This window comes from Phoenix dactylifera, chromosome 2 (assembly GCF_009389715.1).
Source record: "Phoenix dactylifera cultivar Barhee BC4 chromosome 2, palm_55x_up_171113_PBpolish2nd_filt_p, whole genome shotgun sequence".
Lineage (NCBI taxonomy): Eukaryota > Viridiplantae > Streptophyta > Magnoliopsida > Arecales > Arecaceae > Phoenix > Phoenix dactylifera.
In genome coordinates this window covers 28,372,367-28,386,415 of record NC_052393.1, presented here as the reverse complement: position 1 = coordinate 28,386,415, position 14,049 = coordinate 28,372,367, and the positions used below count along the sequence as shown (strand labels likewise).

Sequence of the window (14,049 nt, the reverse complement as noted above, 5' to 3'; positions counted from 1 at the left end):
GATGGCACATCCCAAATGTCTCAGCGTCTCAAGTATCGTGTTCAACGTACTGGTAGATATTTCACTCCCCATAATCATAAAAACTCTTTCTTTTCTTTAGATATTACGGATGATATTAGCCAATAATTATAGTATTTATTTCATATTTATTATTTTATATTGATGATTATGATAAAATTTTTTGTCTATGCGTTTTTATTAATATTGCATGGGTTGAGTTACCGCATGTCATCCCCTCGCACGGAGGTGGGTGGGGTGATGGTATTATTAGATCCCATTTTCTCGTGTCTCAACAAATAATGTTCCAACCTCCTTCTTCTTCTTTTCCTTTTTTATTTATTTTATTTTAACCATCAAGGTGATAGCTTAGTTGGAACATGGCGTTTGCTTCCAACCAAATGGTTTCAGATCCGAAATGCATGATCATCGATTAAATTCGAAGACCGGATGCCCCATGTCTAGATGCGGAGTTTGAAAGCGCTACTAGTCGGCTGGTACTAAAGTAGTGCCGGATGACGTACTCACCCGTGAATGGGTTGCCAAGTAGGTGCCCGCGAGATGGGGAAGGTATGAGAAATATAAGTATACCTCTACCTTCGAGGGGGTAGGGATACTTTCTATCCGTATCGGACATGTCCCGATGGGAGAGGAGCCCAGTGTGGGATTGCGACACGGGGAAAGTTTTCCTTCCTATCCTTCACCTTTTCTTTAAGCAAAAAAAAAAAATCCTTATTTTTTTTTGATATATCATATAATACGTTTACAAATATATATAATAAAATTAAAAAATAAAAAATTATGAAGTGCCCAAAATATTTTTTTTTTTAATTTATAAGGTACTATCGACGTAACTGACTACAGGAGCAGCCACCCAATCCACACTTGCCTACTCTCTCCACTACTGCATCAATTCTGCCGTTCATACATAGGTATACTATTAACGTAGTGAGGTAACTCGCGACGACGCTGAGCAAATGGGGAAAGATCCTATAAAAAAACAGGCCATGCTGTCAAGCTTTCCAAAAGGAGAGCAAGAGGGGCCCTTCCATTATATCGCTTCATTAATACTCACCATGCGCGAAGGCCACCATCGCGAAATCCGTGATGAGAGGGTGGAAGGAAAAAATAGATCGAAACGGCGAGAGAGAAAGCGATGTACGAAGAAGAGAGGCGAGGAAGAAGAATACAAGACGAACAACGGCGGCAAGTTGCTTTTTCTTTTCGCCTCCTCTTCTCCTCTGCTCTCCATGTTGAAGCGAGGGAGGGGAGCTGTCGATGATCGAAGAGAGAAGGCAAAGGCAATGCAGAAGGGGATTTCATTTTTCTCCTAACAACCTCCGATTTTAATGAAGTAGAAAAGAGAAAGAACAATTTAAACCCTTCCCAATTCTTTCCTTCTGCTTCGGATATTAAAGCTGCCGCCTTTGCCGTTAAGGATTCCGAGTTCTGTCTCTGTTTTGGTTCTTTCTCTCTCTTGGAATTCTCTCGGATTTTCTATTCGTGAATCGTTTTTTGTTTTAATTTATATAAGAAGGGGGACAACATCCTTGGATTATTCTTCACGGGGCGTGGAGAGGGTTTTTCTTATTGAGCGAATTTATTATAGTTTCTTTGTGGGAGTATTATTATTATTATTTCTTTTCAGATCTTTTGTTTGTTAGCATTTGGAATGTTTTCTTTGCTATAAAAATGAGATCTTTTGTTTGGGTCTGGGGGATGAGGAGTGGAGGGGGATGGGATTTTGCTCTCCGGGTTGGCCGTGTCGTGATGCAGAGAGCAGGAAGAGTGAGGGCGACATAGATGATTAGGGTTAGCGTTCGCTTGAGAGGAAGGGAGATTGTGTTGCAGCTGGAATTTTTATGTTGGGTTTAGGATTGAAGCCATAGATGAGCTGTTTTCCCTGTTTGAGCCCTCGCCGGAGGGAGAGCAGAAGTAGGATCGATGACAGTACGGGCGCCAGATCGAATGCTGTCGTTGTGGACGCTTCGGGTATGATGGAATTCGACCACCCCGATTACTTTATTGTTATTTTATTCCGATTTTTTTTGGATTTTTTTTGTTCTTGGGCAGGGAGTGGGAAGAAGGCATCTCAGAGCGGTGCTCGGAGCTTCGCATTCCGAGATCTTGCGATCGCCACTCAGAATTTCAAGACGACCAATTTGATCGGCGAGGGAGGTTTTGGAAAGGTCTTCAAAGGGCGGATAGATTCCGGCCAGGTAAGTTCTATTTCATGACCAGATTTTTTTTTTTTTTTTTTTTGTTTTGTAAAAAGGTATCCTCTTTTTGTAATCTATGAGTCAAAAACTCGATTTTGATGAACAGGTGGTGGCCATCAAGCAACTCAATCGCGATGGGCTCCAGGGGAGCAAAGAATTCTTAGTGGAAATTCTCATGCTGATCACGCTGCAGCATGAGAATCTTGTGAGATTGATTGGATACTGCGCTGAGGGAGATCAGAGGCTGTTGATTTATGAATACATGCCGCAGGGTAGCTTGGAAGATCACTTATTTGGTAGGCTTTCTTAGCTGAAAGCTCTTAAGATCTATCTCTATGTTTTTGTTCTCTAATTCTCCATTTTTACTGTATTTACATATATTACCTTGATTTATTTTTTTTTGAAATTCTGCTCGACCATTGTTTATTTAGACTGCTATTTTTCAGAACTGTTGGACTACATTGCTCTTTTCACCTCTTATCAACTGGTTTTTGTTGGTCGACAAATTCAATGTTTGAGGTAAGACCTCCATTGTTTATTCTTATTTCTATGTGATCTTTGAAGCTAGGTGTAGTCAGAGATAATAGAATATAATAGTGAGACAACTGACAAGACAAAGGACAACGTTTGAACAAGGAGGTCAATAAAGAGCTGTAGAATTTTTAAATGGAAAGTATACTAGAACTCATTTTGTATTTCTTCGTATCTACTGCTTAAGCAGTATAATTTGTAACACTATTTTTCCACCACAACTCCTTCAGTGGTATCTATTAGCATTAACACTCTTTAGGATTGAGTATTGGAGTTTCAAATAAAGAAATTAAAAAAATAAAAAATGTCATCATAAAAATAAAAAATAAAACAAGTATATTAGATGTCAGTTTGGAGTATTTTGTATTGTTTGGATCTCCCACGCATATTATATATAGTTTCGATGGTATGACGAACAACCTAAGAAACTGTTAAACATTTTTAGGACAGAGTGTATAGTATCTTTTAGATTTTATCAAAGAAAAATAAGAAAAAATCAGAAAAATAGGTTAGACACTATTTAAAGTTTTGATTTTATCAATGAAGAGCGCCTGCGCGCGCGAGGCGGCACGCCCCGCGCTTTGGGCAGATCTTCATCACCAAATGTGGGCGGCAGCTTTGCTATAGGAGTTGGTGGTGCTTATGTTGAAAATATCGGAGATACAATCTTAGTTAGGTAACTTTATCCTCCAATTGTGTGAGATGTTCTTCCATCATTCATTGAGGTGAAACTAGTAGCCCTACTAGCCTTAGTCCTTCGATGTACTTTAAGCACTAATATTCCTTCCCTCGTATGCTTGTACAGCTCATGTACTTGGATCATAAAGTAAGTCCTCGACAAATATAATGGACCGAAGCTCTAATATTAACTTGAAGAAGTAAGGAAGAAGGAAGTAATTCTCTCAACCTGCTCAACTTAAGCCTCTTAAAAAAAATTAGAAAAAAGTAGAAAAAATTGGCAAAATTAGGGTCTAAGTTTTCTTTTCTTTTGTTAATGGATAATAAAATAAGTTATATAATCTCTATTTATTTAGTGAGGCCCGCCTTTACATAATTCAAGTCGGAATCCTCTTCTAGTTAAAAATGGACACGCTTTCTCGAAATAGACATGACTAGTGTAAATAATCATAAAAATATTAAAAACTTACAGAGGTAGATCTTGACTTCTTTATCAATTTTGTCTTCGGCCGTCTAATTCTTTTCGAATTGGAAGATATGCCCAGCCACAATCTTTTCCAAAAAGAAAATTTTTTACTTTGACTGTCCCGTTTATGAGCACAAACGATGGAGTTTGGTCCTAATCGTTTGGTGCACTGCACCATTAAGGAGGGCCGTCACGTCATATAGCTTGAAAAGTTACCGAATTAAAAATAAAAAACACACCTCAATTGGATATTGTACGAGCAAGTTATGGCTTTTGAAAGTTTAGTGCATGTTCGTTATCTTAATGCGGCAGATCTTGCTCTTGGAGCCTATCCACCTGCTTGTAGTGACCAATGTGGTCCACATCTTATTTGGTGATCCTTCAAGATCAGTTACCAACCTTATAATATGAAGAATTTATTCATATAATTAGTCTGATGATATCATATCCCACATGCATTGTGTTCTATATCTCTCCTATGAGAATCATGTTTTTCTATTGAACATATGATGGTGCACTACAAATTCGATATGCAAATTTTCTGGATTAATTTTCTTTGCATTGCTACGCTTTGGGTCAATTCTTATGTATTACAAGGCATGCACAAGTTGATGTTTAAGATGACAATGCGGAATACATGTTTCTTTTGCCAGGAAAAGTTCATGATTTCTTTAAGGGCTCGTTTGGTTCGCGGGAAAAGAAGGGGGGAAAGTGTGGTCAACGGGAAAGTAATGAGATGCCTCTTGTTTGGTTGGAGTTTTCAAAGGAGAGAGAAGGGAAAGTTGTATTCCCATGGGAATGTGATTCCCACATTTCATGGGAAAGTCTTTCCCATGAGAAACATGGGAAAGTTACTTTCCCATGAGGCGGGAATCACTCCATTTTTACTTTTTCCCAAAAAGTCCCTTCAGCATTAAAGAAGCATTAAAGAGGCATTAAAAACCTAATTTTTATTAAGGGCATAATAGGAATTATATATAACTTTCCTAGGAAAGTGGATGACCAACCAAACATAATCACCTTGGAAATTTGTCACTTTCCTATGGTCAACCAAACATGCCAAAAGTACTTTCCTAGGCATCCTCTTCCTAGGAATTTGTTTCCCAGAAATCATATTCCTAGGAAGGAAAATGCTTCCCGCGAACCAAACGAGCCCTAAGGGAAAGTGACCTGAGGATAGGATGAGACCAAGGACATTGCCAATCCCATCCGTGCTTCCATTGAGTTGACAGTACACCACACATTTGTTCTGAATATTTGCTGGATTGATGTTCCTTGGGTTTCTAGTTGTTGCATATAATCTTATTTATCTATAGCACATTCAAGATGTTTAAAATGATGAGATAACTGTATATATTTCTTGTTTGGGAAAATGACCACGATTTCTTTGCATGAGAGGTACTTGTGGATAGGATGAGACTAGGGTCATAAAGTGTCCTTGGGAACCCTCATCTATACGAGCTTATACAGCAATAAGAATAGTACCATAGATCAATAGATGGATGGATGGATCGACAAAATTACCTTGTGATGGTGCCTAAAGCTTTGTTTATTCTTTTTAATAGATGAAAAAAAAGGCATCTGCAATCATTGGGGTGGATCTGATATGCCTACCTCCTTTTCAGATGCTTCTCAATTCTTTTCACTTAAATCAGAAGGGTAAGAGTAAGATGTAGAAAGGTGGAGTGCCCACAAGGGAAATTTACCATTTTATGCTTTTTTAGACATAAATATATTTTTGGCATCGTGATGCATAAGCATAAATTTAACTTTTTGATCTTTTTTCTTATTTTATAAGTAGTTATTTGGCCCTTTTTTTTTACTGTATTTCAACTTGATTTTTGAGGGCATGCTTCGCTGTGCCTGACCGTATTGGTCAGTATTGAGCATATCGTACCATACTGGCAGCAAATTGCTACTCGGTATGTGGGGTGTACTGAATGTTAGTATGGCGAACTGGCATGTGCTGACAGCCTGACACTATACTTGTATGGTACTAGTATGGGTACCCATACTAGTATTGTGAACCATATCTGAGGCCACTTTTTATGGTTAATTAAGAGCATATATGTTGACTGGGGAAGTTTAAAGTCATCAATATTAAGATGTAGAGAGCTTTTTTTCTTTATAAAAGATGAGCTTTAAATGCCTTTGTATGTTGGGTTTCACCGGTTTCAAATTTTGTGACGTAATGCACTGTACTAGCACCACTATCCTCAATCCATGCTCCAAAGAGAGGTTTCAGGTACAAATGAAGGTGACACTCCCCCCATATTTCTGAATTTTTGGTAGCGATTCTCTTTAGAGAAGGACTAGTTAACTTTGTTTTAAGTCTTGGTAGTTGCTGTTACTTACAGGAACGTTCTTTCCTTTTCCTACAAGGAGGTTCTTTCCTTTTCCTTTATTGATTCTGTTGTTTTTCATATTCCTTAATCCTTAAGCTACAAGGGAACCATAAGTCCAATGTAGAGGCTACCTCGTTAGTGTGCTATTATATGTTTCACTAGAGTCAGGCATGTGTGACGCACATGCAATTGATCATCTAAGTCATTAATAAAAATATAAATATGTATGTTTGGTATTGTTTACATATGATATATTTACTATTTTTATTGTGGTATTTTTAGAAAGAACGGTGATAGAAAATGAAAGGATGATTTTTTTTAATTTTTATGTGGTCTAGAACATAGATATTCTTCTACATGGGATGTGCTTTGCATAATGTTATATGATAGATTACTTTAATTAGAAAGAGTTTTATATCTATAAAAAGTCTACATAAAGAAAGTTCAAAAATCTTTCTTTGAAAATTTCTTTTATATAGAATTCTAGAACTTGGGTAAGAGAGCGCTGCATGGAAGAATAACTATCCTCGAGGAAATCTGAATAGAATTTTTCCTTTTCTGCAGGCAGTGGGACCAGAGTGCAACGGCAAAAAAGAATAGAGCACTAGAAAGCACATTAACTGGACAGCTATGATACCATCCTGGTTTGACCGAATGGTTTAGTCCGTTTTTTAAAGAGAACAAATGGCTTTGGAGGAGTCTGTGTGAGGGTGTTTCATGTTTCAGGAGAAATAAATTCATTTTTTTCAGAGTTGGTGAAACCGGCCTCAACCCTTTCATGTTATACATTAGTAGATCTAATGAGTCGAGAGCTATCTTTCTTTTAGGCCCATAACATAATGCAGTGCTTTGAAGTGGGGGGAGGGACTCTTTCAACCTTTAGTTTGATGCTTAGATGCTTGCAGTGCAGCATCTCCAATTAATCTTCTTCTACCATCTTCATGTGGTTTTCTTCATACTACTCTCACCTCTCTATATTTGCCTTAAATAAACCCTTTAAGGACATATAAAACCCATCTTAACACTCTTGTATCACATCTGATGGTATTACTCATTTATCTTCTTAAAAACTGTAATATCTCTATTAAGCCCGAACCTCAGACCTGCTGCAAATTTCCTGAAAACCTGAAAATTTATTCATTCCTTTTTCTGAACCCCTTAAAATCCATGTTCCCCTTCTTCTGATATTGCATCTGACCATCGTTATCAATTTTACTAAAGGATTTCAACTTTATAGTGCGTTGTAAGTGTTTATTCATGTAAGCAGAGAAGTTCTAGCAAATTGAGTGGTGTTTGTTTTTTTTAACAGCCTAACAGAACTAAAGTTTGTATTGCTCGTAACTTCCTGCATCTATTTTGCTCCAACTAATTCATTAGTCCAACCATACAGCCTTATACACTAGGCCACTGGCTGTGGCACTCTCATTCTATGCATGAGCTGCTTTTGTCGATGCAGGTCCCTATGCTCTATGTTGAGTTAAGCCAGAACACTTACCTCACCATGGATATCAAGCTAAAACCAAATTGTTGTCTTGCCAGACCCTCAACATTGTCCAATCTCTGATTACGTCAGATTGCTACACTACATCCTTTCTAGTTCTTGAATCTATCCTGAAGACAAAATAAATTCTGTTTAATAAATTACTGTAATTTATGTTAAGACTAGCTTAAATTTTGATTATCTTAATTTTTTTGAGTTTTATTATCAGTTAATTTTCTGTTCTGTTGAGTCTTGGGAGCTGCTTATGTAATCTTTAAGAGTGATTAAGAAATTTTCCATGTTCTTATGATTTTCATACTTAATTATTATGTAAAATCCTAGTTTTTTGTGTAGGTCGAGTTAGGAAACATTTTAATGATTAATATTGTATTTTGAATTGATTTTGATGGTATTCTATGCTGGTACTAGAGAAATATGAATTTTGCTATTTTTAGGAATTCTGAGAGCACTTTATTTTGTTTGTTATTTCGTTATAAGGGTAAAAGGCTGGAGTTGTCCTAGTTAATTACATCCTAGTTAATTACAGAGCTCTATTTAGTATTCTATTTGTCTTTAGCTATAAAAAGAGTAGACATGATTTAAACTCACTTTTGATGATACATAAAATAAAATAGTTCCTTTTCTTCTATCTTTTCCTGTTTCCTTCTCATCTTTTTTCCTTTTCTTTGGGCATGAAGTTTTATTGCAGATCATGGATACTTTGCGAGAGAATATATTTGTTCCGCACATGGATTTTCCTATGATAATCTAGATTTATTTTGTGATTATGAAATATGATTGCTGATCGGAAATAAATTTTATAAATTTCATATTTGATTTATTATTAAATAAAATATTATTTAGCATCAGATCCCAAAGATAGTAAGCTCTTTTTTTTTTCTTATGGAGGAAAAAAGTGTTTTTCAAAGATTCTATATGAATTTCATATATGAAACCAGATAGATGGGGGATAGGAAAGAAAAGGACTAATCATAAATAAAATATCTATCTTTCAGAGGTTCACTAAAAACGTCGGCTCTTGGCGGGTTTTTTTGTATATGTTGGAGGACTTAATGATTATTCGTTCGCCAGAACCATAAGTGAAAGTTGTTGTAGATAGGGATCCAATAAGACGTCCCATGATTCATCCTTCGATGGTATCTACAATAACGAGGACTCAACTCATCACCGGGCTGAGCCTGAGAATTAGTTTCCAGCAGAGTCAGTGTCCCGTTCGCCAGCATCACATCGAACCATCTCTCCATTTCTCGTATATCACCTAGTTTGCATAGCAGGCAAATTTCAGTACCCAGAGAAGTTATCTTGGTATGACAAATGTCACACTTGACCTTAGATATCTGATACGTTTCATGTGAGAAAGGATAGATGTAATAAGAGTCCCATAACTGCAAAAACAACCTTTGTAACAACAAACGAAGAGTCAAAAAATTTGAGAAAAATGATAATATTTAGAATGAGAATTGCTCAGGAGTACTTATTTATCCATATGCTCATTCCAACTAGGCAAGGGTTGATGTGAGTCTGTGAATACTAGAGGAAACAACAAAATTTTGAAACCTGATTTTGTGTATAACAAGTCTTATAAAAAGGAGGACACTGAGGTCCTTTTGCTAAATTTTTATGGGTTTTTTGTTTCCCCACAAATTAGGGAAATACCACAAGGAGATTGATGTTGGAGATAGCATTCGTATGGAAATCTTGTCATTCTTTGCTTTTATCTTTACTTTTTTTTCTTTTTTTGAAGGCAATAGATCTTTCCTGCTAAAAGTTCTTGAGGTGTTTTCAGATAATTTAAAAATCAAAATGGTTTCATGATACATCTGTTCAGTCTAGTCTAATTTCTTATTGAACTTTTGAAAACAAAAACAGCAAACAAAAACAACACCGAGTGGGCCCTAATTTTTCACAAAACTCATTTTTAAAGTTTTATGACGTATTAGATTTTCTGAAGCAAATAAGTAACCTAACAAAGATTTCATAAAACTCAATTTGTACTTTGGATTTTAATAAATTTAGCGGCAAGAGGCCCCAGATATGTAATGCAGCTGTATTACTATCTGGTGCCAAATAAAAAATGCTTTGGCATGTTGTTAAGAAAGAACCACACTATCTTACTTTGGGATGCTATGCCAATTTAAGATCATATTATGCATACCAATCATGGATGTAATTGCTTCAAGAATCAGCCTTCAAAGTATTTAGATCGAGAATTTGGTGATGAAGGGTTCAGATTACTTGATTAAACCTTCCTTTTCCTTATTTATTGCTTCCACTAGATGATTTGGGTCTTTGGCATCCAAATATTTTGTTTCTACTAGCCTTCAAATTTTAAAGGAGGGGAAGAATCAGACTAAATTCATTTTTATTTGACTTTAGGGTACATTTGGTTCGTGACTGGAATCAGAATCAGAATTTGATTGGCATGAGAATCGCATTGGCCATATCCCCCAATGCATTTGGTTCATCATGGGAATCAGTATCGGAATCGGAATAAGATTTGAATACTAGAGAAGAGTAAGGATTGGGTTTCCCCCGCCCCCCCCCCCCCCCCCCCAAAAAAAAAAAAAAAAAAAAAAAAACATGCCCTTATGACTTTTCCGCGTTCTTACTTTTTTTTCACATTGGTTGATTTCCTTCAACACAACTGGCTCTTCTATCTACTGATTTTCAGCACTAAAATATTGAATTTTAAGATCTATATGGAATTTAAATCTAAATGAAATCGGCTCTTAGGCTTTGCAAACAATTGATTTGGAGAGCCTGTTGACTAAAGCATCTTTAATGTTGGAGATCAAAATGAGCAGTATGGATTTCCATTTAGATGACCCATCTTCAATCTTGTATTGGCAAGGTTTGGATTCTTATCCTACCATCAGGATTCTAGCTCAACTCTCTCCCTTTCTCTCTCCCCCCATCACAGATAGCTCTCTCTCTCTCACGTTGTTTTGTTCGGTTTTCACCATTTTTACAGAAAACCCTGATAAATTGACCCTAAAGAAAAATGCAACCTCTTAACTTCAGATGGTATGTGGGCATTTCAGCTTTAACATCAAATCAATTTAGATGAAAACCTATCTATAATAAATTATGAATAAATCCTTCATCTTTTACCAGTTAGGACATTTAAAGTTATTTTTTTTGTATATCATCTTAAACTTCAATTTTTGTTTAAGCATTTTTTATTTTAATATCCATAAGTATTATAGATGGGGACTTTGCACTAGACTATTTTTCATCTGTATTCATATCCTAGTACTTGTATTTCTGTTGTATCTTGCACTCTTTCCTTCACATGTGTTGCATCTGCTTAAGTCATGCATACTTGTCAAAGAGTTTGGATAATTCTATGCCTTGAACCCACTGTACAACAACTGCGTGCGGCGTATAGGCTAGCAGCCATGGAAACACAGTTTCTGTTTGATAAATCTAAATTTTAGATCGCATTTTCCAAAGCACCCTGCCATCATTGCATCTTACTAGTTAGCCATGTTATAGTCTAACTTGATGATATATGTAAATATTCTACACCGAAGTAATTTAAGTAGAGTTCTAGTTTTTTGACTTATGTCCAGGGTACTGTGTTACTACAGTTGGAGGATTGTCCAACTTTTCCATGAATTCTTCTTCTTGCTGCTGCTTTTGCTTATGTCCTTACTGTTACCCCTATCTTCATGAACAATACCATAACCTTGCACAAGTATTTAAAGAAAATAAATCCTTAAAACTTTTCCCATTAATTGTATGATTCATGATTTGCGTACCTGAAATAAAGTTTGCTATATAAAATAATTGTTATTTGTTGGTACATCTAAAGAGTAGGATGCGGTATTTCACTTTTTTTTGTTTATTATCAGAAAGTATGGGTCACATTCTGATATTTTGATCAATGGTATGTAGTTTTCTTTTTTACTTTCAAAGCTTTACCTTTGTACTTTTTATTGACTAACAAGTGCTTATGTTTAGATGTATCTCCTGGAAAACAACATCTTGACTGGAACACACGAATAAAGATTGCTGTTGGTGCTGCAAAAGGACTCACATATTTGCATGATGTAGCAAATCCACCTGTTATCTATCGTGACATGAAGGCTGCTAATGTTTTATTAGACAATGACTTCAACCCCAAGCTTTCTGATTTTGGACTCGCTAAACTTGGACCTGTTGGTGACAACACACATGTCTCAACAAGGGTGATGGGAACATATGGTTACTGTGATCCTGATTACGCTATGAGTGGTAAGCTGACCATAAAGTCTGATGTATATAGCTTTGGTGTGCTTCTATTGGAGCTGATCACCGGGAGAAAAGCATTTGACTCCACAAAGACAGGAGGAGACAAGAATTTGATGAAATGGGTATGTCCCTGCAGCACATTTTGATTGCTAATCTTTTTTCCTGCAGCAAGCCTAGTTATTATTCTATCCCCCTATAACTTCTAGCAGTGCGCGCGCGTGTGCGCGTGTGTATCCTGATGTAAGAAAAAAAAAGAAAAATCAGTTATTCTAGTTTTCTTTTTCCTTTTCTTTCTTTATTTATTTTGGTGGTTGGGGGGAGGGCAATTAAGGGTTGCATTTGCTCGACAGGCAACTTCACAATGTTGATTTCATTTCAAGTATCAGATATTTTTGAATTTAAAATCTTTTATAGAGTGTAACATGTTCTTCTAGAAACTTTTTGTAGTTTTAAAGCAAAGATAAATGTGGTTTATGGTGATAGTTCAAAAAGAAAAAGTTGACTGAAGTACCTTGAAGTCAAATCTGTGCAAGATCTAGGCTCAATGTGTTTGTCGCCATTCTGTTCATGAACTGATGAACCCATATAGTCCATCCATTCATTACAAAAAATAATCATGTTAAAATGATAGAATCAATTTATGGAAAACATATAAGACATGTATATCTTGTAAATCACATGCAATCACTAGTTCACCACACTATGACCTGTGATTTTGACTTGCTATGTTTATTCTCATCATAAACTTCAGTTGATTTATATTCCTTTTCACTTAGTGTGTTCTTTTGATTCCAGTCGCGTCCTTTTCTCAACGACAAGAGGAGGTTCGGACAGCTGGCCGATCCATTGCTAGAAGGTTGCTACCCTCCACGTGCTTTCCACCAGCTGGTTGTTGTCGCCTCGATGTGTCTCCAGGATCAGGCCCATGTTCGTCCTATCATGCATGATGTTGTGATTGCCCTCAACCATATAGCATCTCAGCCCTACATCCCAGATCATGATTCCAAGATCATGAGTGCCCCTGCAACACCATCCTCACCTTCTCTGCATGCTGCTAGTACACCTTCTAGAAGGCGCAACACTAGAAAGGGTTCTGCATATAATTAAGAATGCCCTCCAATTTGCAAACTGGGTTGTGGGCCTAATGTACAGTCTTTGTAGTATTAGACTTCATTACACCATATAGCTTAGAACAAGGTAGAAAATAGAAGGTCGGATATAATTTTGATCCCAATGTAACCATGTTTTGACCTGCTCTTTTCTTCAGTCATCAGATTTTTAAGTTTTAATCAGGGGATATATATATTCTGAGTCTGTGAAGGGTGTCAGCCTGGGTAGCATTTACATCTGAAGTCATTTCCATGCATGGAAACCGCCTGATGTGTGTTGAAGGCCTTTGGTGATGATCTGTTCAACAGAATTCAGATCCAGATCCTGCAGCTGCATTTAGAGAGATTGGTGATAGAAAATGGACATTAATTGAACACTTGAAGAAAGAACGAGTTAATGACGCCTAAAAAAAATTTTGTTCTCATTTTATTAAGTGGTTGTATTATGTGTTTTGCTTGTTAGTTAATATAGATATCCCAGTGACTTTCTATCCGTTTGTACCAGCCTACTTATCTGATGTCTTTGAAAGTATTTCTGAAAGTTTGGGGTTTCAGGTGGACAAATTGAACTGACAGAGCTTTCCAGATTGGCGCGCTGTGATGCTAATGGTTATTTGGACAACTTGGGGTATGCTGAACACTTGTATTTATTTGGACAATTTGGTTAATGCTATTTGTGTATACACAGGTGCTTACTCAAGAATTTTGGTACAAAAGGACTGATGCCATGCAAAAAGAACTATGCTTGCTAATAAGAAACTTGGAAAGATCTCAGGGATGTATTTGATTGATGGTTATGGATGGTGGAGACAAAAAGCATGATCATAATAGTGGATAATAGTTTATGAACATGTTTTCATGAAAGACTATTTTATTCCCTTTAACCAGCTATCAAACTGATGTCTGCCCAACTTCAAGGTATGCCATAATTCTTACTCTGGCTCTGGTTCCAAAATTTCATAGCACTGAC

At 36.6% G+C, this 14,049-nt stretch overlaps 1 protein-coding gene across 1 annotated transcript; it reads left to right on the top strand.

The window, feature by feature from the left end:
* The first annotated feature begins 1,061 nt into the window (after positions 1-1,061).
* Positions 1,062-13,573, top strand: LOC103720914 (probable serine/threonine-protein kinase PBL21). Its single transcript, XM_008810880.3, has 5 exons — positions 1,062-1,989; positions 2,071-2,216; positions 2,323-2,512; positions 11,701-12,092; positions 12,766-13,573. Exons 1-5 carry the CDS (start codon positions 1,887-1,889, stop codon positions 13,075-13,077), a joined length of 1,143 nt encoding a protein of 380 aa, XP_008809102.1. The 5' UTR covers positions 1,062-1,886; the 3' UTR covers positions 13,078-13,573.
* The last annotated feature ends 476 nt before the right edge of the window (positions 13,574-14,049 follow it).

Excerpts from the sequence above, each read along its gene's own strand:
- LOC103720914 (XM_008810880.3), top strand. The coding sequence starts at position 1,887 with ATGAGCTGTTTTCCCTGTTTGAGCCCTCGCCGGAGGGAGAGCAGAAGT. Across the intron at positions 2,217-2,322 it reads GGCGGATAGATTCCGGCCAG|GTGGTGGCCATCAAGCAACT; the intron begins GTAAGTTCTATT and ends TTTGATGAACAG. Across the intron at positions 12,093-12,765 it reads ACAAGAATTTGATGAAATGG|TCGCGTCCTTTTCTCAACGA; the intron begins GTATGTCCCTGC and ends TTTTGATTCCAG.